Genomic DNA, 26471 nt, shown 5'->3' with positions numbered 1-26471 from the left:
CTTATGGACCTTAACACCATTAAGACCATAAATCTTTAACTTACTGGGGACATTTAAATGGAAAAAAAATGGTTTAGTACAATTGTGTTTTTATTAGACAGGCTCATTTTTTCTACATTTTTTGGTTTTATTGCTTTCTTATTTGAACAGTAAGGTATGCTTTTGAGAAAAAGTAGGTCAATGTTTGTAGTTCTTATCACTCCAGAATTAAAATGAATGCAAAAACTTTTTTTAATAAATGGTAATCTATTTTTTGTACCTAATATTTTTTAAAGAAAAAATGTCCACTGCTTCAACCACCCAACCCACACTTTGGACAAAGATTTATTTCTCCATGTTCAAAGCTGTTATAAACGCTGAAAAAAAATGTCAACATTAATTGTTAACTTTAAATCTGGCTTTTTATCTTTACACATTCTGAGCCATATCAAAAAAACCTGAATGTTCTTAAAGGGCCAGTTGTGCCAGAATGTTACCAATAAATAGCTGTGTTTCTTGAAATGAAGTAATATTGAACATCTTTTCACACTGATTAGTTCATCCAGAATTTTTTTTTTCAATCAAAATCACAGATTTTGCGGTGCTAATTTAGAAATATTTATTTAAATATTTGCACTAATGTGCTATAACTTGACATCAAGTAAAGGTTGGCCAATGTTTTTGGCCAATTTTGAGAAAAACAATTTCAGTAAAATCAGAAAAAATATGAAGATCTGTTGAATTTATGTGAATTTTGCATAGATTTCTGAAAAACTGGAGGGAATTATTGTTGTAATTTGGGATTTAGAGGGCCACATGAAAAGCTACGGCAGGCCAGATTTGGCCCCCGCGCCTCAAGTTTGACACATGTGCTCTAATATAAAGTTGGAGTTTTCATCGTGCAGGTGTGTCACATATAAAACGCTGTGGAGTAATTTTCTATTCAAATCCACCTCCATGTATTTTCCTTCCAGGCGATCCTCTCCTCATAAGAGTCTTTCCTCCAGCATCGCACGTGCAAAGAGCTTTATTGAGCACAGCTTATAATGAGTCACCTGTAGCATGAGCAAGCAGTTTATACACAACGACTTCCCGGGATAATCCTGGGTGTCCAGTCTCGGTCCTGCAGAGGTTGACGGGGGGCAGACATCTGTCTGCTGTGATGGTCAGTGTCTGTCTGGGTCAGTGGGTCAGTCACAGAGAGGCCTGCGGTCATCTCCTCTAGAGGTTTTCGCTAAGCTTAAATTAGCTTGCAGTACCGTTTATGAATTCTTCGGAACATGTTGAATTTAATAAGATTTATGTAGGCTGGGTGGAAATTTTAAACGTTTTTATACACTTTTAAGTGGACCTCAATGCTTCCCAAATATGGAGGACTGGTCCTGCTAAAATTTTCAATAAAAATATAAATAAATAAATGTATTGATTGATAATGTAGCAAATATTGTATCCAAAAACATATCATTGTAGTTTAATTTTTCACTGTATTTTTAATCTTGTTTTATGAAATAGTTTCCCTTTTTGTTTGTCATGTTCTGTGTTTATTATCATATTTAACATTTATGTAATATTTTTATCTTGTTCAGTGGCAATTTTTTCATATACTGATTTATTTTCTCCTCTAATATTTTTTCTTTGCATTTTCTCCCCTCTTGTGATGATAAAGAAATGTTATGTTATGTCCCTCTTTATAATCAAATAAGTTCTTTAAAAAGTCCTTATTTTTCACTTTTGGATGTTATATTTGGTATATTAATGACTTCACCAAGCAATTTATTTATTTAATGTCCATTGCCAATTTTTCCAGGATCAATTCAATCAAACCAAATCCATAACAAGAAAAGTTTGCATTTTCTCTACTGTCATAATATGAATTTATTTTGAAGTCATTTTAATAAAGACCAATATTTTTAGAAGAAGTCTGTTAAATGTTTTGGTAAAAGAAGAAGACCTTTTAGTGGTGTCACACTGTTTCCTATCTTTTTACATATAGTTGCTTATATGTTATGCAGATATGTGAAAAATTAAGTAGATTAGGTGAAACATAAAGTCCTGTCATACAGTTCACATATTTTTGTCAGTTCTGAGAGAATGAAATTCACAGTCTTCGAATTCGTCAGAACCAAGTACTTTATGTTACCATCTCATATGGTTTTGTGTGGCTTTTTTAATATTTAAGGACTGATCTTATATAAATGAAATTTCATAAATGCCTTCAGACAATAAATTCCCAAATTTATCAGAAATGTGGCCATGTGATCAGTTTTCCCTCTCAATTTCAAGAATCCCAGCATGCCGAGGTTAATAAATCTTCATCAGTGCAGACAAAGTGTTTGCATAATGTCTCATGAGATACGATTACGCTGTTATTGGATCATTGCTGTGATATTTTAACAGGAGTTGTGCAAATTCTGTAGCAAAAAGATTGTAGAGGCAAGAGGATGAATAATTTATAGCATTCATACAATGACTGTACAGATATAGATCCACATGTATTTCCAACACTGAGTGTTGGTCAGATGGTTTGCTCATCTCCAAGGTCTGATGAGGTCTCCAGAGGCTACATATTGTCTGTCTGCATGGGAGGAGGCCAACACCAGAGGGGATTATAGGGCATTATGTAGTAGTTCTGGATTATAAACCATGAGACAACACTGCTGCATACAGAGCAACGGTGCCAGTGCATACTAGTGTATACTCTGGGAGGGAAGACTTTTCAGGAAACACTTTTTAAATTTCTTTTTTCTTCTGATGCATGCTCCACATTTTTCCACTCAACCTTTCAATTTGAGTGTTTGGTTACTGAAGAATATATTTCATTTTACTTCAAAATCACTGTATTTATTGAAATTGAGGAAAAGAGTGTGCGCCCATCTGGATTGAAATCATGTATTTGAAGAATAGAAATAATGCCATCAACACAGAGAGGAGCAAGAAGAACATAAAAGGGAAACCATGTAAGTACAGACACACATTTTAATTCCCACTCCAGCATGTGTGATATAAACTGCAGAAGGTTTTCATGACATTACCTCACTCCCTTTTTCTCAATGTCAGGTTCTTATTTACGGTCAGGCACCCATCAAGAAGAAATCCTGACTTTGGCATCACCAAAGGAGAACAAGGTGGAGAGAAACAGAAAGGGGACAGAGGATGAGGAGTCGCTGCAGAGGACCGCCTTCGAGAAGGCCGTGTACAACATGACCCATTCGGAGAGGGTGATGGACGACCTGACGTTTGGACGGCGCGTGGGATTTTACGAGCTGAAGGGAGAAATCGGTTCTGGTAACTTTTCGCAGGTTAGACTGGGAATACATGACTTGACTAAAGGTGAGATTTTGGATGCTTTGATTTTATTACGACATACAGAATCTTTCACACTTATGGAGAACAATATGTGCACTACAAAAATACAGTATTTTTTTGTTTAGTTTCCAGTGCAAATATCTTAACCCTTTAAATAAGACACAACTAACTCACAAGTAACTTTTTAGCAAGATAGAGGAGCTTTGTTTAAGTAAATAATTTCTTAAGATTTATTTTAAAAATACTCATTAAACTCACAGATTTTTTCCACTTATAACAAGATATTTTTCACTTGTTACAAGTGAAATAATCTACCAGTGGAGAAAGTACTTTTTCATAAATATTAAGGAATAATTGACCTAAAACAAACTCCTATATCTTGCTGAAAAGTTACATATAATTTAGTTTTGTTTTATTTCAACTGTATTAAGGTATTTGCACTATAAAACAGACCAAAAATACTTGGTAAGATTTTGTGTTTTTGCATTGTGTGAAAGATAAAAAGACTTATCATGGAAACTTCCAACCATCCAGCCTCATTTGTCACTCCAGTTATTCTAAACTTTTAAATTATTATTCCCTGTGTAGTCAAGCACCTATTTTCATGCAGTGGAGATCCTAGAACATTTTCATAGGGGTTGGTGTTAAAACATTTAGGGGGTCACAAATAAAAAATAAGACAAGAAAAGAAATAGAAAAAAAATACATAATTTTATTCATTTATCTATTTATTTATTTTGTATTTATTCATTTATTGAGTTTTATATTTATGGCTCTGTTTGCCTTAATATGACATGAACATGACTCTCTGGGGTAGCCAGCGTTTTTCAAGAGGGGCTCGTGGCCCCCCTCACCCCTCTCCTGGGCGCGCCACTGTTTATGATGAACAACTTAAAGATGTTTTACATAAAAATGTCTGTGCAGTTTGTACAGAGACGATTTTTATTCTTCCATTTCCTCTTCCTGTGACTCGTTTTTTGATAATTTTTTTTCCGCTCTGTGTTTTGAATCACGTGTTTGATGGGAACCAGATGAATGCACAGACATCCAGCTGAGCTTAAGGAGACATACTTCCATCAATCTGGGTCATTCCACATGTCAGAAGACATGATTAATCTCATCACCCTAACTAATCCATAATGTTTTCATCCTCGTCTGCTTTCGAGTCACATGGCAGCTATGTTGTGAAGGGCTAGAGGGGACATGTCAGGTCTAATGCTGCATTTTAATAGAAATTTAAATGAGGAGATTATGAAGCTTAAGAGAAAATTGTGTTTTTGATTATCTTTCTTTGTGTGTCATCGTGTGATATAGAGAGAGTAGCAGTGAAAGTCCTGGATAAGGAGCGCCTGAGCAAACACGCCCAAGCTCTCTTTGCCTCTGAGATCACCTGCATGGAGAGGCTTTCCCATCCCAACATAGTGCGCCTGTACGAGGTGGTGGAAACCTTCAAGCGCCTTTACCTGGTGATGGAGTATGCCAGCGGAGGGGAGCTGTTCTCCAGGATCACCACCAAGGGGCGCCTGTCGGACCTTGAAAGCAAGCTGGTGTTTTCGCAGGTCCTCTCAGCAGTCAAGCACATGGTGAGTTAGTGAGACGGAGGCAGTTCTCTGGGGAACGCAGTGGGCGTTAGGTTTCCCAGGAAAACGAAAGCAAACAGCTTCAGAGGAAAGTGTCAAACCGGGTCAAACACTGAGGGTTCCAGGAACTGACATGATGATGTTTAGGGAAAAGTACTGAATAATTTTTGACTAAAAAATTATGCAAAATTCACATTTTTGCCCTTCAATTTTGGAAATTGACAGCTTCTATAAACAGTCCAAGTTCTTAAGCAATAAGTTAATGGTTTTTTGGTGTCTAGAAAATGAGCCATTTCAAAAATCTCCCGATTGTTGAGTCACACTTCGTTGTTAACTAGCAACCCCAGCAAAGCCCATCCCATCGCCTAGCAACCCAAGCGGAGCTCCAGAGCACTTGTTAAGTTGATTTTACCACTGTATCCGCTGTTATTGACTTATCAATCAGAAACCACTTACTAAATTCTTGTTGGTTGTGCAGGAGGCTCCACTTCTGCTTTTCAAAGATGCATAGTTGTACATACTATACATCTATGCCCCACTATACAGTGGGGACCAAATCTGTTGATGTCCCCCACCTTGAGTTTTGTCAAATTAATCTTTGATCCTCATACAGCAGCTCATAATGGACTGATTTAATTTTTGCAGTTTTGCACACCCAACATGAGAGAGAGGGAAGAGTTTTTCACTTATACCTCGTTCCCACATGAGTCAGTGTTCCCCAGCTCTGATCCTTAAGGCACACTGCCCTGCATCTCTTATCTAAAACATACAAGGGAAACAGACAAATAGCTTAACAAATCACACCAACCTGTACCATAACCCTCAATGGGAATGAGAGTTTAGATACAATCAGCAACTTCGCTGCTAGGGGGGTTAAAGCTGCAGTACATAAATATATTTTTTGACATATTTGTTGAAACTGTCACTATGATGTGACAGTATAGTATGAGACAGATAATCTGTAAAAAAATTGAGCTCCTCTGCCTTCTCCCAGTGCTCCCAGTGCTAACCAGAAACAACCAATCAGAGCCAGGAGACGGGTCTTAGCGCTGCCAATCATGCTACTATATAATATCTTCCAGTCAGCAGAGCTTGTTGTGAATGGTAAGGCTAGTTAGCATGGCCACCATTGACAGCAGTAACGATAAGGTGTTTCTCTACCATTAGCACATTTACCAGTGAGTACATGAGATTGATTGACAGCGCTAAGGCCCTCCTCCTGACTCTGATTGGTTGTTCCTGACCAGGAGCAATAGCAGTAGAGCGAGGAGGTGGAAGAGATTGATTTTTTTCAGATTATCTGTCTCATATCATACTGTCCCGACAGTTTTACAGATATGCATCTTTAAATAAAAGTTACGTACTGGAGCTTTAAAAAAAGAGCTAAACTTTTTAACTTTTATTATCAGCTCTGATTGCTTCAATAACATGTGTTTGTCTTCTCCTTTTCCAGCATGATAATAACATTGTCCACAGGGACCTGAAGGCTGAGAATGTGTTCTACACCCACACCTACTGCATTAAAGTCGGGGATTTTGGTTTTAGCACGTGTTGCTGCTCCAGTGATGTACTCCACACATTCTGTGGCTCTCCACCTTATGCAGCGCCTGAGATTTTCAAAGAGAAAGGCTACATTGGACGCTATGCAGATACTTGGGCTCTGGGTATTTTGCTTTACTTCATGGTGACCGCCACAATGCCCTTTAAAGCAGCCACCACGACCCGGTTGAAGATTTGCATCCTGCAGGGTTCTTATGCCATTCCCTCATACGTTCCCCAATCCTGTCAGGAGATAATAAAGGGCCTCCTGAGGCCAGTTCCCGTAGACCGCCTCACCTTGGCGCAGATTATGACGAGTGACTGGATGACGGGCATCGAGTACCCTCAGGCCTACCCGCCCTCCAGACCTACTCCGTCACACCTGGTCGACCAGAACCACGTCCTCACCTCAGAGGATCTGAGCGTGAAAGTGGTGCTGGAGGATCTTGGCATCAGCGCGGTTCATCTCCTCAACAACAGTCTTGACTTGAGAAGCCCCGTCACTGGGACTTACCGGATCGTGCTTCATCAGATCCAGAAGAGAAGATCAATAGAGGCTGCGGGTTACAGTCGGACACGCACGAGTGAGTCCCTGAACAGACTGAGGTGGAAAGCCGGGTCAGAGGGCCATCTGTACAAGCGCCACTCTGTGGTCTGTGCCATCATGTAGCTCCATCTTTTGCTTTTTAAGATGTGCTTCCACTCTGAGCTGTAGGGTATGGTCCCAACTTGGACATTTTCTGCAATTGTGAAAAACTTTTTTAGACACACTCACTGTAACTTGACCCTCTTTTTTTTTTAATGTCCACACACTTTGATTTAAGTGCAAGTATTTTGGCAATAGCATGAGGTTTCTGAAGAGACAGAGCATGATTTCATGTATTATGAAGGTTTCTGAGAATGTACACAGTAGCATGCTCCATGAACATACTTGGCCTCTTTCTTGTCCACTGAAATAACATCCAGAGTTGTTGCAACTGGAGCTGCACTTAAATCAGTTGAGCGTGAAGGAAATTTGTTGAAGGTTGTCAGTGACCCTCTTCCAATTCTGATTACAGGAATTTAGAAATATAAAAACAAGTCAGGAGAGTTTTTTTTATTTGTAGATTAGTGAATGCAACCAGCCGTGCATTTTCCATGCCTGCATCACCCAGTTCAGGGATGCATGAGTCAAATTTGTCCTTAACCAAATCTAAGAACTCAGTTTAAGAAAATGCTCCCTCCTCCAAAAGCATCGGCAAGGTAAAGAAAATTTCTTTAAATGTTGACAGCAAACATTCGCATTTGACATCAAAACCTGACTATCCAAAAGAATGTCAACATTTTTCTTTGCAGAAAAGTTGAATGATTGTTTACATATAAGTGGCCTGTTTAAGATCATGTTGCAACATGTCAGTTGGATTTAAGTCCAGGCTTTGACTGGACCAGTGAGTTTTGCTCTACCAAGAATGCAGTTTTTTTTTTTTACAGCTCTGGTCTCCTGAATATCATGTTTATGAATGATTCATTAAACCCGACCTCAAGTGAGGCAGGCTGTAAAGCTTCAGATGTGGTTTATGGGTTTTCATGTGTTCTCCTGTATGAATCCTTGATTTTCTCCATGGAGGTCATCCACTACTGGGAAGAGTCATAGGATTTTCCATGTTGTTTCTTTATGGACAAAGATTCTCAGTGTGGTTCTCTGTATGTCCCGAAGTCTAAGACATTGCTTTGTAACCATTTTCTTAATGGTGGAAATCAATGACTGTTTTTTATCCGTTCTTAATTCTCTTTTAATTTTGGGCATTTTTTAGCCTTTTGCAGATTGTCAGATTCCAATTAAAGCAACAGTACGCAACTTTTATAAATAAAAAAGTTTTTTACATATTTGTTAAAACTGTCACCATTTTGTTATGGTATGAGATGAGACAGGCAATCTGTGATAAGATTGAGCTTCTCCACCTTCTCCCTGAGCTACTATTGCCTTCTGAAGAAATACATTTCTCCTGACCAAAAAAACAACTGATCAGGGCCAGAAGGAAGGTCTTAACGCTGCCAATCCACCTAGTGAATGCGCTGCTAAATGTGCTAATGGCAGGGAAACAACTTATAATTCCAGAAAAAAAGCAATGCTAACTAGCCTTAGCTTTCATGGCCGGATGTGTTGTGAGGAACCACCACAGAACTGCCACAACATAGTAATAGTTTTAACAAAATTGGTAAGAAACATATATTTTTATAAAAGTTTTATACTTCTGCTCTAAGTGATTCTTGACGGACGTAATGTTAGAGAAACTGAAACATGATCACAAATAATTGATGATTTAACAATGGTTCGGGGAAATGATCTATTGTCTCATATTTTTAATGTCAAACTCAATTGTTTGTAGTTTACAGCAAATAACAAAATTGCTCATTCTTCAAATATTTTATGCAACTGTACAGATTTTTTAAAAAATCCTGTTTTTTTTTCTTAAATTCTGCGTTAGAGAATTAGTGACCGTGTTTATTTGGTTAGAGACGAAAGAAGAAACTCCATAATTCTCATCAGGCCACTATTTTAAAATAAAAAATTACATTTATGCTGTAAAATAACGCTAAAGTCTGTGGATTGTGTCAATAACTTTAGTTATCAACAATACATAACAAGTTTAATCACTTTAGAGAACATTAGCCTTTTAGATGCCAAGTAGCTTGCGCAAGCTAGTGCTAACTTGTTCAACATTCACAGTTTGACCAAATAATTCTCCATAAAGTCAATACAAACAGAAAATATTTTAAAAAATGTAAAACACCAAGTACAGATTGTCTCAATAAAAGTGCAAGTATCATTAATTTGTTGTTGTTTTTAATAAAATATTGTTTTTATCCAGTTGTAGCTCAGCTGATGCGACAGAAAGAAGGAAACTCTTTTCATCACACTCTTGTTACCCAAAAAGGTCAAATATTTCACTAAATTATTCTTAAGTATACAACCTTGCTTTGTTTGTATACATTACTACCAGTATATAATACTTATGAGGATATTAAGCACACTAAATATCTTTTAAAAAGCAATAAAATATTACTTTTTTTTACTTTTGCTTTATACAGATCAACTCACCCCACTATTACTGAAGAAGGAACTGAATTTTCTCTTATAATGACACAGTAAATTTGATTTGTTGTCTTCAATTCGGTCTTATATGGCATACAAGTATCTGCTGTGACTTGTTGATGCTGGTGGAAAATGCAATTCGAAGGAAAAAGGTGTCATTTCCAAACAGTGTTGCTTTCTGAAACGTTTTACAGCGGCTTTCATCTTTCATTTTATATGTTTTAACTTTTATGGGAGCCATAATTTACAGCCATGGCACTGTTATTAGTGTCTGACATCCAGCTTGCACAACCATTTCATTAATAAATAAGTCACAGTGTGTCAGATGAGGTCATTATTTCTGTTTTTCAAGCCTGTTTTAATAATTTATAACTATAATTTTCACACCTTTCCAGCATATGCCATAACAGCTCCGATTTTATGACATTTGTTTTAGTGTAAACTTTTCTTTCCTGTATTCGTTTTCCGACTTGTCTTTCATGTTTTTTTCATCCTTCGCAAAAGAAGCAGCAGGTTTTGCCCCAGCTTGCATTTTAAAAAAATGTAGCTCTCCTCTGAGCATTGTTGCGATATAGACAAGAAGAAACGAAAGCGTTAAAATCCCTTTCAAGTTGCAAAACAGTGTTTTTGACCTATGAGGGTGGTACTCCTATTAGTCACTCTCAAAGAAGTATTGGATGTCCACCAATATTCGATATGCAATAATTGTTTTGGTAATTATCTTGCATTTGTCAGGCTATTCATCACTCCTTCTGCCTGTGAGCTAAGTTGGCACCATTTTCAAACAGATACTTGAAGTCTGTGAGGCCTCTTGGCTTTTAAATCTCAGTCGCACTACATTAAAACTGCCTTAACAGTAACTTTTCTCTCACCGGTGTTTTAAGCAGAGACGATGACAAGCTTAAAGGTGTTCCTACTCATTCTTTAATCAACATACATCACATTTTTAAAGTGGGCCTGTGCGGGCTAATAATTTTTCTATTGAGACACTCACTATCTGGGCTTCATCTTGCTCTCTGCAAGATGAAGCCTCTGCAAGGCACCTGTGTGGAAGTCATCAATCTCTGGTGGCAGCAAAGTCAAACACACACTGCGTTAGGCATGGTAAGATCTTATCTGCAGCAAGCCCCAGCAGTGCCCATGGAGATGAGGGAGCAAGATACAAATAAAAAGTTAGTAATTCAAGCTCCATGGCTTATCAGATAGTGCTCCTAATCATGCGCTGATACACGAGTCCTGTGCAAGCTTTCTTGCTTGAGCTGCACTTTGAAAGGGAAATTTTGATCCAAATTCCAACCAAACCTGCATAGATGTGGTCAAAGTCCTGATAACTAGACAAAATTAAAGCAGTGACGTAAGATAAGAGGATCAATTTCATGCTTTATTACGTTAAAACCACAAAACCCAAATGTTTTCATTTGGATTTGATGTTAAAATGATTTTCAAATTCTTTTCCGAATGACAATCTTAAACATGCTTTGAACTAAACCAGCTGTGTCCAAACATAGAGGAGGCATTTGCATTCCTGGTCCACAAGTCAAGAAAAGCACAGATTTATTTCACCAGACGGTGAAATAAAGATGGTGACACAATTAAAGCAAACTAAAGTGAAATTTTCACTGATCAAAAAAAAAAAAATCAATCAATCAAGTTTTTTGTCATAACACATTTCAGCAACAAGGCAGTGCAAATTGCTTTACACCACAAAAACACAAAAATGAAGTCACAGAAGACGCCACACAGTCAACATTTAAGAAAACCAGTAAACATTACATTTTGTCAAGAAACAAAATGCAAAATGCATCAAAATGTTGGTCAATGTTTCATTTATTATGGTTCAAAAGCAAATCTGAAAATGTGATTTTTTTTAATTAGGTTTGAAGGAACTCAGTGTTTCAGACTAAATAAATTACAGACAAATTAAAATAATCCTAAAACAAACTATTCATTGTTTGATTACCACATTTTTTCAGTTAATTTTAATTGTAGAGTATTTATCACCACAAACATCCAGTCATGTTTTAGAATTTATTAAAGTAGGCTAAATCCGATTTTATTTTATTTTTTTAATGAAAGAAAACAATAAAAACAGAGATTCATATCATTTTCTTGTGGCTTACAATACATCTAAAATGATTTACAGATTTTTATTTTTGTAGAAACATTGTGCATTTAGTTTCTTTCTACAAAAGAATATGTTTTGTATTTTTCATAATAAAAAAATACATCTTTTGTAGACCACAACTGCTTTTAATTGCAAAAAGTTTGAACACCATTGAATTAAACCGTCCCACTGTAGCTCTGGCTGAATGTATCTCACGTTTTGTGTCGCCTCTAACTGACCTTTATTTGGCTCCTTTCCTTTGACCCCGCAGAAGAAAAACATCCCCACAGCATGATCCTACCACCGCCATGTTTCACAGCAGCGATGTTGTGTTCAGGGTCCGTCACATTTTTTATATGTTAGCTAATAAAAGAAAGTTTGATCATAAATGGCTGCTTCTTCCAGATGTTAGTTGTGACATCTGGCTTGTGTCAACCTCTAAACAAAACTTATTTTAGTTTTATATGTGTAAGTTTGAGTATTTGTTCTTTTATTCTTTCAATTACTGACAACGTGTCTCTGAAATTCCAAGCAAAAATTGAATGTTTATTATCAGAAAATAAGAAATGGTCAAAATTACAAAAAAAAACAAAAAAAAAACTGATGCAGAGCTTTCAGACCTCAAATAATGTAAAGAAAACAAGTTCGTATTCATTTAGAAACAACAATAATAATGTTTCAGGAATCAGGTGGAATAACCTGAAGGTTTTCAATGAAGTTCAGTGCAGAGGGCTCTTATTTTTCCCAGAACTCTATTTGTAAAAAAGTTTTTAAATTATAATTTGTGTTGTTCTATCGTATAAAGCTCAAATAAAATACAAGTAGGTTTGTAGTGCTAAAAGTTCATGGTTCTATGAATCCTTATACAACAAACTGGAGATACTGAATACACAATGAACAAAAGCTCTGCTTCAGCCTGTTGCAGTAATAGAGTAAATATGTTACCTAAACTCAAACTTAAGTGCTTTATTGTATTATTTTATCACTGTAATCCCCTACATTATTGTATTTCAAAACACTTTATGACTCGACTAGTTACATATTAATGGATAATGACTTGAAGTCTTGTGTTCTGTAAAGTTGATTTAAATCAAACATTCACATCAAGAAATGAAAAGCTTTTGAGATAATGAATCAAACTGTTTAAGAAATGTTTGATTATTTCATCATAATCAACCCAAATGTCATACTCAAGTATTTGCACACACTTTCTCATTGTCTGACATCTTATCAGATTTTGTTAAATGCCAAAATAATGAACAAGATTACTTTATAAACTTTCTTCAAAGTCAGAAGTAAACTTATGTTTCTTTAGTATTTGGTAGAAATAAGTTTATGAATTGGGTCAAACAGCCTACCAAAATAACTCACAGTAGTTTACTGGAGTTTTGTCCCTCTCCTCCTGACAGAACTGGTATAATTGGGTCAAATTTATAGCCGGCAATTACTAACCAATTTGCCGGGTTACTCATCGTCTATTTGGTCTGAGCTTTAACTTCCTGGCTCATGTCTTGAGATATTGCTGTGATATTTCTGCATAATGTTTGTTCCTCTTTAAGTCACCAGCCTTTCCTGCAGGAAAAAAACCACGCTACATAATACAGCCACCGCCATACTTCACAATTAATATGGTGTTCTCCAGTTTACAGTTTCCCCCTTTTGAAGTCGTCGCCTTTATAAGCTTTTTTACTCTAAACTGCGGTTTATTTGCAAAATTTGCACCAAAACACACCAGTATATGTCTCAGCATCTTTAATCATTTTTGACACATAAACACCATGTGAGATTTTATAATTACATGTTTTTATTAGAGCACATAATTTGCTATAAAACCTGTACACAAAGGTATGAAATGAAAGACACTTAAAAAAAAATCTAAATTAAAGTATGACAAAGCTTCTCATTTTCTATGGCACAAACTTTAAAAAAGCAATTACAGTTCCAGTCATATAATTACTTAAATGAAATGTGTAGACGCTGCAGATGTATTAAATATTGTATGAACACTTATAATTTACTCTCCATCACCATTTCTACAATCAAACAGTTTATTTCATGTTTGATGGAATGAAAACGGTTGCTGAAGCAGCCATGCGTTGAAATGTGTGGACTGTGAATATATTCTATGGTCACCTATCAACTTAAAACATCCATTTGTTAACAGCAGAGTGCAGCTGCAACTCTAGAGTAGCTTTTGACCTGTTGTGTTAATGCTGAGCGAAAGCAAAGGCAGAGCTGCAACATTTTCTTGGCCAGCCTCCTGACTCCAGTCAGACTCCATAAAATCGCCGTAAAAGTCGCTCTTTGCTCGGTAATAAAACTGCAAACAGCAGGAAGATTGGAGGTGGTGTCGCTGCGGGGAGCCGTCCTCTTCAGCCTCTTTTTGGATGCCTAAAATGCTGCAAAGACAGAAAAAAATCAAACGTTTTAGAAAAGTTTTTTTACAAGTTACCTCTTTGCAGATTTCAAGTAGTAAGAATATTTCCTATATTTACCTTTTTCTCTTTCTTCTCATTCTTCTCGTTCTTCTCGTCAATCTTCAGCACAAGCTCCTTGACCCATTTCTCATTGGGGTCTGTGCAAAACTTGCGTCCCCTCTTCATGATGAAGCTAAAGGGAGGTGAAGAGTTCAGGTGAGGTTCCGGTTCAGGCGATCAGATGTGACTCAAAACAACCGTTTCCTGTTTGTAAAACTTACATTACGGCAGGGATGTTGCAGCCGCCGTCTGTCCTCTGGCGTCTGTAGTTCACTGCATGCTTTTGAACGTTGTTGGCGAGATTCTTCACATACTTCAGGCAGCAGTCCTCGTAGGACACTGAAATATCATAAATCAACTTCAATTCAGAGCCGACAAATTACAAAAACATCGCAACTTTTGTAATAAATTTGCAGAAACATTATAGTTGATTAATCTTAGTTAATCAGTCAGAACTAGCTATGGCGATGTTTAAGGTTGTAAAGTAAGCAGTAAAGGCACAGGAAGTCACATCTACCCATCCCAGCAGTCTGGCAATAAACCAAACTTTTTAACCCTAATTACTTCTTTATTGCATGCTAGATATGCAACACTGTTTTCAGAAACCAGCTGTTTGTTTGATAAATCTTTACCTTGTGCCCAAGCGAAGCAGAAACAAGAAAGAATGAGCAGGAAGGACAGCGTGTTGAACCGCATGTTGAAGTCTGTAGAGGAAAATCTGGAAAACAAATAAAAAAAACAATGCAATCAGCCTTATCAGTCTCATTACTGCAGCTCCGTTCCACCCACACATTCCCAAATAAACCTTGAACTTTTGACAAATGCAGAAATGTCAGTCTTTGTCTAACACCTGTCCAGTCACACCTTGGATCAACAAAGTAATTTATTTTGGATTATTGGAAAAAATTTCCTGTTATATAAGTGACTCTTAATGACAAGTATGTTTGCTTTTTATTCTTTTATACATTATGCATTCTTGATATTCATTTCATGTCAAAACTAACTGTTTGCAGTTGCTTTTAAGAAAAAATTAGGATGCACAAACATTCCCCCAGAGATGCCTGTTCTCTCCCGTGGATTTGGATAATTAACCTAATAATTTAACTAAACATTTACATCCTGCAAATTATGGCAATTCCTGTTTCCTCTTAGCATAGTGAAATGAACAACAAGCTAGAAATAAAATAAAGACGAACTAACTCTAACCCTAAAATATCTCACCTGAGATGCTGTCAGTGTCAGTTGCAGCTCCCTCTTCTTGTGTCTAGCAAACCTGTGCAGGCACTTCTCTTTATAAGATGTCTGCGCTGGCCAAATGCCAGCAGAGTCACCTTTGTACTTATCAGGGTGTTGTTTTTTTTTTAAAGGATGGCTTATGAGTTTCAAAGTGTCACTGGCGTTTTTGTGTTTTTGTGCATTTTTCTCAGACGTTACCTCTGAGAAAAACAGAAAAGATTGCTTGATTTTTTCCCCCCAATTATGTGCAACAGTTATTTAAAAGAATCATAAGTCCATAAATGCATTCAGCTTAATTTAGTTCATTAGTAAATGACAACAATTAGCATAAAGAGAAAGACAACAACTCACTTTTCAAAGGTTTAAGGGCTATAAAAAAAAACCGAAAGAGAAACATTTGCATCCAAGTACAGAAAGTGGAAAATAAATGAAATTTATGTAAAAGCAAAAGACTTTTTCATTTGGACAGAAAAATATCTTTTATTGTCCCACAACGGGGAAATTGCAAAAGCAGCAAAGTGACAGGCAATCAAAGCTTGAAGATTTACACAAAGATAAAGACATAAAACATATAAAAACAGGATAAAAAGTAACATTCTGCACAGGAAGGGCAAAGTTTCGTCATAAACAATGTGCAGTTTTTAAACATAAAATAAAAAAGAATATTCACTTATTTGTTTTTACCAGTTCTAAACTATTTACAGTTTACAGCAGCGATTACATTTTTTTTTATTTTAGCTGATTCTCATTTGGACTCTCCATACAACATTTTTAAACCAGTCTGACTTTTCATTAACTCATTTTGTACAACATAAAAAAATAAAGAAATACTTTAGTGCAAAATTAAACCACTTACTTTATTTATTTATCTTTAAAGGAAATTTTCGTTGTATTTGGTTGTTTCACAGGTAACTATGTTTTTTTTACTCCAGTCAAAAACAACATCTGGATGATAAACATCTCATAAATTACAGTAAACGTTGAGGTAATTCCTGACCTGTCAAAACTTCGCTCTAGGTTAGGAATCAAAACTCAAACTACTTAACCTCACACCTAACATTATTCAACCTACAACGCGAACATTTAATAATTACCTGTAAATCTATTCATTTCCAGTAACAACTGTGTCTTTAAACATTCAACTCAGCATGCGTAAAATCAGTTAAGGTTGCTTTGGATTATTAAAAATGTATTTTATTTATCCCCAGTGCTGACTCAAGGTTGTGTGGGACCTTAAGCAGAATAAGATTTGTTTCCATTTTAGGCAATCTAGAATATTTTCACTTTATTGTCTATGGTAAAATCAAATCAAATTTAACATCATTCAGATTCTCATAAGCAAATATAAAAATCTTAGATCTATAGTCTGTGTAAAAATGTAAACATTTGTGGGAGGCCCCTGGTGTTTTGGGGGCCCTAAATAGAAACTTCAGCAGTTTTATCTAGAGATAAAAACACTGTTGATGTTAAATTTATTAATAAATCAAAGTCCCTTTTATCTTTCTTTGTTACTATGCCATCTTTTTGTAGTGGTCAGTGACGTCTTGGTGAGTTACTCAGTGCTTTTTTACTATAACTTGAGTATTTTTTTGGATGGCTAATTTTTACTTGAGTAACAGTTTTTGTGGTAATCTGCCCGCCTCTGGTTGATTGTCATATTGTTTATTGTTTTGAGATGTTCAGATATAATTTCCTTCTAACCTTTTCTTAGAGCTGCAGGCAATGGGTCACTTACATTTCTAATGACATATTTTGGCAATATCCTCCAGTTCGCATGACTGACCAGGAATGATAAATCTGAACTACTTTTCATTAAAATTCATGACTTAATGTTGAAGGTATTGTTTTAAATAGCATACACGTGTGGCGTAGCACTATGCATATGCCCACATAAGATCTAATTCACGATTTCCAGAGAAATCAAAGTGAATGTTGAGCTGAATGATTCCCACTTTCATTTGGGGTTTTTTATTTGCTGCGCAATCATTTCTAACTTTACCCTGGTAACATGAGCGCCAAGTTTTTACTTTTATTTTAACGAGATCCTGTAGCTGTTTGTTTTTAGTTTTCTTTTCATTTTTATGAATTTTATTCCCAGAAGTGAGACGCATCATGTTCCATCGGTCAGGGTTTCAAACGTATGGCGCAGTACAGAGAATAGTGCACAGAGTTTGTGAAAGTTTGTTTGTTACTTATTTACTTTTATTGGTTGGAAGTTCCCAAACGTTGTTACACAAATGTTTTATGGCTTCATAAAGGCTTCAGGCTATCTCATCATTTGATTGTTCAATTGGCTTAATAATAAGAGCCGTCAATTATTCATAACTAGCGTACAAGAAGTTCCTTCGTGATACGTAAAATTTGGTTTGAACTATAATATTACAAGTAACACTTCAGACTTAGATTTACTAGCCTCTATCTGTTATAATAAAAAAACTAGGACAGCTAATCTTAAAGCTCATTTTATGTGTTGTTTTATTATTTAATTATAGCATTCCTACTTGACATTTTGTTGATATTGTTAAGCTTTACAAACCCTTCCTGACAGCTCGGCTTCTTTTAGACAAGTAACTGGGTGTAAAGCTGTTTCTAGTGTTGAAAAGCTCCCTTTGTTTCCTCTGGCCTAGTTTTCCACCTCTCCTCACACCTAGTTCTTACTGGATTATCACCACATTTGCCCTGCCTTTGTTGTTTAAAAACTATTGGTTTACAGGTGGATCTAAAATGATTCAAGCAAAACATATAAACTAGCAGCTGTTTGGATACAAAAACAATTGAAATTCAGCAGAGTTTTCCAAATTTCACACAGAATATCACTTTCAGTGACTTTTAAAGTCTCAAAATTATTCAAGGCTTTCCATGACAAGCATGTTAGAGCACCGTTGTGATGTTATAAGATGTTGACAATGGGATCCAGAGCCAGACACAGACTCATGCAGGCGGTTCACTGATATTCTTGGAGTTGCGTGCTGCGGCTGCATTTCTTTCAAATCCTACTGGAAAGTTTTATAAGAGTCACAAGACTATGATGGACACTGTAGTGTCTTCTAGGACTTTGAGATGTGCCTGGGATCATTGGAGTCCTTTAAAAGAGAGTCATCAAGAAAATATCATCACGATATCAGTGTGCGCAATATTTACCTCACAAAGGATTGCTTTGAGTTTACCAGCTGTTGGCTAATATAGTTTTGAAGGTTGTATTTTTCATGCTGATAAAATATTTAGCCAGTAGGGCAGCAACAGCTCACACTGGCCACAAATGACGCTGCCAAAAATGCTGAAGGTCACATGGAGTTGGAAGCACAGATCAGAAAGAGAAGAAAGAAAAAATAAGCATATTTTGAACCTGATGTTGTCATGGCAACATTTAATAATATTATCAACATCATAAGATTTTCTAAAACTTCCTTCAAGGTCCAATGACACCCAAATTTCAGCTTCTAAACAGACAGAATGGGATTTCTCCCAGGATTTCCTGACATCTAACTGAGTTCATCTTGTGGGTTTCCAGAACAAGAAGAGGCAGAGCAGCCCCAGAGCATCACAGAGCCACCGCCGTGCTTTCCTGTAGGCACAGTGTTCTTTTTTAGCAGACACTTTCTTTCCTCTTTCAGACATTGCCAATCCAAAGAAGGAAAAACTTCCCACTTTGAGTCACAGATTAGAATCATAAAACCTGTTTACTTTTGGCTAGTTTATTCATGAGCTGCTTTTTCTCACACCTTTGGGTCAGTACAGTCAGTGGTTTATCATTTGGAGATGACACATGAAGCCCTTCATTGTGTAGGAGCTGAAAGCTGAAACCTCAGCGTTTGCTGCCAACAAGTCTTGCTGCAGGTCTTTTGCTGTCAGTTGAGGGTTTTTCACCTCAGGGAACTTCAGGGAACCTGGTGGCAGCTCTTGATAGTTTCCTGTTTCTGCCACCTCCAACTTACCTTTTAACTTGTGAACTAAGCTTCCAGGTGTTTCTCCTTACTCACTGCCTTTGTCATTTTTTAGCTTCATTTCCTTACTTTGATGATCTCTAAACTTTAGGGGAAATTTTCCCTATTTTACCTTGTTTCTGACATGCAATGAAACTTCACAGTCAACAGTTAAAAGGGAAATATTATGCAAAATTCACATTTGCACGATTTTGCACTTCAATATGGTCAGATAGAGCAAATTGAAGTTCTGCCTCTAAAATCAGCCCAAGTTAAAGTTTTTTGGTGTCTGGAAAATGAGTAGCTTTAAAAACCTTCCAATTGTTAAGTCACATTCAACAGGCACTTCAACTTCACCTAGCAACCCCAGCAAAGCCCACCCCATTGCCTAGCAACCTAAAGCTGCATTCCACCACATTTGCTCAGCTGGTTTAACCGTTGTGTGCACTGTACAATGGCTGCTGGAATATACAAATGTTTCGTTGTTGACTTACCATCCAGAAACCACTTGTTGCATTCTTGTTGGTTGTGCAGGAGGCTCCACTTCTGCTTTTCAAAGATGCACAGTTGTATAGTTGTGCTTCTGTTTGCAGCCAGTTGAGTAGGGGGGGCGTGGCCAGCAGCAGCTTATAATTTAAAGTGATAAGAGGCCCTAAAACAGCTCATTCTGAAAGGAATCCAAAACTGCGAATTGAGCAGACTAAAATCTCTTTCCTAAAAATGATTTTGTGCAAAAAATTGTAATGAATATGTTTTGTATCGTCCATAGACCTATCCTAACCTGTTCAAGGAAGCATAATAGAGCCGTTAAGGTATTAGTATGCCTGAGCTGTGCCTCAGACCACACCTGATTTTCAAAGGTGTGTTTTTATAAAGAATCTTATTCAGAAAGGTGGAATAATTTTGAAGCAGAAGTATCAAAGTAGGAATTAAGGTTTCAATATGGATAAAACCCCTTCGATATTAGATTTAATGTAGCTATTTAAAGTGTTCTTGTGTAATCTGATTACTTTCTATCAATCAATTTATAGCGCACATTAACTCATCTTAGGAGCAACTATAATGTATTTCTTCCTCGTTTTGAATTATGGGAATTTACTTACATTTTTAGCATTTATTTTTTCCATAGTGATTTAATGTTTGCTCTTTTTATATTATTCTTAAAAGAATCTGTCATTATGAACCATCCCTTGTGCCGAGTCTGTTATGTTCTGTTATTTTTAGCCAACGGCTGTGGAGAAATATTTCATTAAATCCCTTGTCAGCACTCCTATATCACATTTCCACTTAAAGCGTTTCCTCTTAACTCCTGAAAATAGCTGTTTATGTCACTTTCAAAGGAATTTCTGCATTACTGCGAGTGACAGAAGTTAATGAGGCCCTCAGTGCCTGAGTGGACACCTGATCCGGCCACTCACTGTTTTTGTTTCTAACATCATCTGCTGGAACCCAGTAAAGGGTTGCATCTTTATTTGCCTGCTGGGAAAATTTATATTTCTCCCCAGATACCACCCAGACTCTTGCAGCATTTAATGTTACATTTTCTATGATTTACTGGCAATTTACTTGGCTTCGTTGTGCAATTTTGGCTTGACATGTTTCCTGCTGTCTGTGTACATTTGATCACGTTCATATTTTGTTTACTGGAAAAATAGCTTGTAAGTTATTGAGAAAAGAAAAATGGCACTGTTGATCTCTGATCTTGGCTTGCATGTTTGAGAAATCCTGATGGATTAATGGGCCCATTTGTCAGGATCTGATGGTTCGATGCCAAGGAGACTTGGACTCGGTCCGGGTAATGATTCACCGTGTTGTCTTCAGCGTTCCTTTCAGACAGCATGATACGCTGCTTTATCCCTTCATCTCTGCTGTCATTTACATACATTTGAAAGGAAGATGTCTCCAAGAAGCCATTCATCAGAATGTGAAATTCTTTATCTTGGCACACAGTATAAGAAAAGCTACAACATGGACAAGAGCAGAACCATTTCAAATGCTGCGGACTGAATAGTAACACACATTGAACACTTACTTCTGTTGCAACCATCCATTTTTAAACTGGAATGTGCCTTAAAAAGAATAAATTGAGAAACAGAAAGTTGTTTGATTTATCTGTTGCCTAAACACAAACATCAGGGGATTAAGTTTTCTCACATTAATTTTCTGCTGGTTTTTATTTTTTTTATGGTTGGAACTTCCACTTCTTAAATTTGCCAAGATGAAACATATTCCTACTAACTGACAAAAAAGAAAAACTAATGTTTGATGATAATATGAACAAAAACATTGCTCTTAACGTTCTATTCAATATGACTTGTGTATTTTAAGAAGCTAATCTCTCACTTAGTTGCAAACATCCAAATTCAAACATTGGAAGAATGAAAGAAAGTGGAATACAGGCAACTGCTCGTCCTCGAACAAAAGGTGCCACAAGATGTGTGTAACTTAGTGTGGAAAGAAAAGCCTGATCTACAAATACCCGAGCAGCTAAGAAGCAGAGTCAGAAAACAGCATGACAGAAAGAAAGCCAGGAGAAAGCCCCTTTGAAAACAGTTGAAAGTTGCCAAGGAGTGGCGGTGTTACATGTGGTCACCTTGACTTCAGTGCATAACACAATGACCACCAAAGACGTTAGTAAAGACAACAACATCTCCAGCTCGGGTTGAGCAAATAAACTAAAGATTTATATGTGAACATGAACAGTAAGGAAGAGAGAATAAGGAGAGATTTTGTCTCAGGCCAATAGCTTGGAGACCACACAAACTGGCACTCTACCCAGGGATTTTGAAGCGCTCAGTGACAGGCAGACAAGTCACTCAGACATCGTTTCTGTGTGGAACAGAAACAGACATTGTTTCTGAGTGAAACAGAAACAATGTCTGAGATGTTTCAAATACACTGTCTGTCTTGCCATTTGGATTATAAAGCTAGTTTTCTCACAGCAAGTTATTTTACACTAAAAAACAATTTTATGATATACAAAAACTTTCTCTTGTTCATTTGGCTCAGACACAATAAACAAAATTGGTCACTCCAGCCTCTGATAAACTGGCGACATGTCCAGGGCGTGCCCCGCCTCTCAGCTGATGATTATTGGTCAAAGGCACCAGCAACCATCATGAAGAGTTAGTGTCATCAGATAATGTATGGATGGATGGTTGCTACTGAAGGTAATACAATAGAGAACTCTTAAAACACAAAAACCGTGTTAAAAGACCACATTTTCTCACCTGGAAAACTTTATGCTCACAAACAATACCTCGTTGGTCTAGCTGCTGACATCGGAGAAGCTCTTTGACTCTCTCTACTGTAGCATGAACTGATAATGCCTTTCTGTTTGAGAAAGCTATTTTTTGTGGGGAGGGCACAAAGTACTTATGTACTTTGTAAATCATTCAAAAGACCGACCAGGATTTATTTACATTTCATGCTTTCAAGAGAAACTCCTGTCAGTTAATGAATTATGGAGAATTTATTACTTTAGACAAACAATTAGCCTTATACTTTTAATATCGGAGCAAGACTTAGAGAAACTGTTGTTAGTTTATAAATTGTGGAGTCCTTATCAACCCAGAACAAGAATCAAATATGGAGAACCAACATTTAGCTACTTGAACATTTTAAAGTCTAGTTTTCTTTTATTGTGCATTTTTCTCTTTCTTTTGGTTTTGTTGTTTTGTTTATGATCCCTTCTAATTCCTGTAAAGCACTTTGACCTGCCTTGTTACTGAAAACGTGCTATATAGATAAAAATTACCTTACCTTCAACATTTGACCTTTGGTGTTCTAGACTAACTCCAGAACATCAACCATGATTGTTGCTACAACCCTGAAAATATGTTTATAAAGTTTACATTTTACATATTCAATTTCTTTATTTCCTCTGAAAGGGTCAGGTTAAAATAATACAAATCACAAATATCTTGTTAGAGTTGGAAAATTACAATCCTATGAACAACCATGAAGATGATTTATTGGGGCTCCAAGCTGGAGTTTCTACAACCAGACACAATAAAAAAGTACTAAGCTCCTATTAAATTAATAAGGTTATATATCACTCCACATGTAGGCGTGACGTCTGATAACTGTATCAAGGTTATACTGCAAATAAAAACATTTCTATATTCTTCCAAAGTTGGAAAGAGTCCTAAAATTATTTTACAAATTCTGCACAGACTTGTTAAAAGGACTGTGAGCTGTGAAGTAAAACTAGATTTTAATATTTTGACCATAATTTATGATCTCTGTGAAATGTTCCGGTTTGTTAAATAACTGTTAATGGGATTCAACCTGCAGGACATAAAGGACATAAATCACAACACAAATTGCTGTGTTAGTAGCCACATTTTACACATTTTGTATCAAAGACTGACATTGCGTAAAGCCTGGACCTCTTAGTAAAGCATTTTTCCTTTATATAATAATTCAGCTGCTGCTTCAAGAGATAAGACAGAACTTGTCTTGTTTTATAACGAAGCAAATCTGATATGTTTGAAGTTTTTTTATTACACAATCATACATACTTTGTGAAATCCCCATTCTTGTGTTTTTGGGGTATTAGTTACAAGAATGTGAAAAACAACAAGCCTGTTATGTAAGATTGTCATAAAAACACCACAAAGCTTTCAAAAGTATTAGACTAAACAAGAGGGCAGTGCTTTTATATATCTTTTTCTTTTTTACCCAATGTTTTCACATTGTGGTGCAAGCAGCTGTGGTACTTCGGTTGCAGTGAATGTAACTCAAAAGCAACTTTGGTTCAATTTTGAAGAACCATGTAGAGTTAATAACCACTGACAGCCATGAAGATGACTTGTTGTCACATATTGATTGTTGCTCTCATACAAGCACCAGTAATATCATACATGATATTACTGGTGCTTACTGGGTTCTTTTACATTTGTAATCTGAACTCTGGTCTGCAAATTACACCAAACCCAACTTAACTGGTCTGATTCATGCTTGAAAACCTGCTGGATTTTCTAACTAATGTGTTAGGCTAACTCTTAATAGCATACGCAGAATTTATTTGCCACTAGAGCCAAAAAATACTTCAGAAATATAATTTAAAAAAATACCATACACATGATAATAATGTTTAGGGTGTTTGCAATGAGATCATAAGAGGTAACCCCAGCCTATATCTGTGAACATGATAGAATAACAATGATGATAAATGCATTAATATACATTTTTTAAAAAGTTATAAAAATTGTTGTTATAGGAGGATAAGGTAGTTTTTCAGGCTAAACTCTCTAAATGTATCTCTGCCCTTTTTTCTGCTCGTAAGGCCATTCAGATATTCAAAGAGGAGTGGCAAAAGCAAATGAGGTGGATTAGCAGTGCTTGCCAACAACTAATGGTGTCCTCCAGGAAACTTCTGTGGAATATCATCTATGCTATTCCAGAAATTGACCTGTTAGCATGTTATGACAGTCATGATACTGTCACACTGCAATACTCTTCAGTCAGAGACTTCTTCACATTTGTTCGAAGACTGACTGCTACCGAAGATCCTTCCGATCGTCAGTCTTTAAAGTATCTTTTAAATGAAGTGAATAAAATTGACCAGTCAGATTAATTTCTTTTCATTAAACTGTTTTGAACTATTTAATGTGGTTGTAAAATGTTGAAGAACTACTCTTGCATTAAACGTGCAGGTTTGCAAGAAACATTTTTCATTCGCTGCTTCATGAAGTGCTGTATAAAGCCTAATCAAGTTCAGTGTGTTCACTATAATGAACAGGACATATGAGCTACACTAAAGCATAAAAGAAGAACCGAAACTGTTTTAGTCCCAAAGCTGAAGCCAAGCTTTTTTGACAAGTGAAGCCCATCCGTAACAGACAGTTCCAATGCAAGCAGTGGCCTGTTTGAGTTTAACCTGAGGATATCTGGAGCTTGACTCTCCAAACTCTTGCTTGACATTGTTCGGTGCAAACTCTCATGAAAGGTGTAGCATTCAGCATTTCTCAACCATACCCCAATGGGCAGGCACAAAACATGCCAATGTTTTCTTTTCCCCTGGAGGTTTTAATTTTCTTTTTTACTAATCCAGATAATCTAACTTTCTTCATCTTGATTGAGTTAGCATGATATCAACTATTAGAAATGAATATTAAATACATGCTGAGTTGAAGTTTTGCTTTGGTTCATTTTGTTGGAAATGCAGGTTGGGGAAACGTCCAGTATTCAGACACAAAAAACCCTTGATACCATTTTAATCTAAATCTACACAGATGATAAATTACATTAAAGTAATTTATGAAGCTTACATATTATGTTACGTAAAAGTTATTAATGAAATGTTTAGTTTGATGCATCACTTTAGTTATGTTTCTCGATGCAAGTTTCACAGTGAGGCCTTTTTAAGCTTCCACGGAAGGTGAGGACAGTTCGCCCTCTACTGGCAGGAAATTTGAATTGCATCACTACAAAACAGAAAACTGACAAAACACAAACAGAAATTTATCATTTGTTTGCTTTTTCAATAGCTCTTTGGGTTAAAACGATTTATGTCTTTTATAAACCTGTTGTGCTTCAGAAAATGCTTTGTGAAGCAAACTGCTGTGTTAAACTGGAAATCCCGGAAAAGTAAATGAAGTTAACATTTCAAGTTAAATAAAATACATAAGGAATATATTCATCAAGGCAGACAAAAAGCAATGTGTTATCCAAGAGTTTCTACAGAAGAATGATTCTAAAGATACAATGTTTGTTTTTAGCTCTTTTATGTCATTTAGCAGCAAATTGTGCATTTTATTTAGATTTTTTTATTCAATATTCCAAAGGACTTACTACTAAAAATATTTTTCTCCGTGTAAAAGCTTGATATTTTTTCTTTGTTTTAATATGTAAAAATACAAAAAAAAAAAATTAAAGAAAATTCGCTAATACTTTTATTAAATAAAATGATCTTTTATTTAATAAAATATCAATACATGTAAAAGATGGTAATACAGGACATATTCAAAAGACTTTGTCCTTTTCTTCCTGAGGTCTAATAGTTTTTGGCAATTGAAATATTTTTGCTTTTTGGAAACAAAGATGATGTGGATGGAAAAGGTTATGACAGCCAGACGAGATTAATAAATTGGGGCAACTTGGAGACCAAATAACCTGAGAGAAAAATATTTGAGGAGGAAATAAATTACTAATATAGAAATAAGATACTTTTTGAAAGCCATATAAATCATATGCTAATGTAAAATAATAGAGTGCTGTGTGAGTGTATGTGTGTGCGCGCATAGT

At 36.2% G+C, this 26471-nt stretch overlaps 2 protein-coding genes across 2 annotated transcripts; one reads left to right on the top strand and one right to left on the bottom strand.

Moving 5' to 3' along the window:
• Positions 1–2866: 2866 nt before the first annotated feature.
• Positions 2867–7950, top strand: LOC106914764 (serine/threonine-protein kinase NIM1-like). Its single transcript, XM_014981793.2, has 4 exons — positions 2867–2936; positions 3037–3309; positions 4600–4868; positions 6319–7950. The coding sequence occupies exons 1-4, from the start codon at positions 2867–2869 to the stop codon at positions 7072–7074; spliced, it is 1368 nt and encodes a 455-aa protein (XP_014837279.2). The 3' UTR covers positions 7075–7950.
• Positions 7951–13321: 5371 nt separating this feature from the next.
• ccl25a (chemokine (C-C motif) ligand 25a) lies at positions 13322–15339 on the bottom strand. The gene is made up of 5 exons (XM_014981795.2): positions 15283–15339; positions 14694–14779; positions 14283–14400; positions 14080–14194; positions 13322–13983 (listed from the first exon to the last, which is right to left on the bottom strand). The coding sequence occupies exons 2-5, from the start codon at positions 14755–14757 to the stop codon at positions 13957–13959; spliced, it is 324 nt and encodes a 107-aa protein (XP_014837281.1). The 5' UTR covers positions 14758–14779; positions 15283–15339; the 3' UTR covers positions 13322–13956.
• Between the last annotated feature and the right edge of the window lie 11132 nt (positions 15340–26471).

This window comes from Poecilia mexicana, unplaced genomic scaffold (genome assembly GCF_051168715.1).
Source record: "Poecilia mexicana isolate PSO_F unplaced genomic scaffold, ASM5116871v1 scaffold_17, whole genome shotgun sequence".
In the NCBI taxonomy this organism is placed as follows: Eukaryota; Metazoa; Chordata; class Actinopteri; order Cyprinodontiformes; family Poeciliidae; genus Poecilia; species Poecilia mexicana.
The sequence above is the reverse complement of the archived record's forward strand: the minus strand, read 5'-3'. Positions and strand labels throughout refer to the sequence as shown.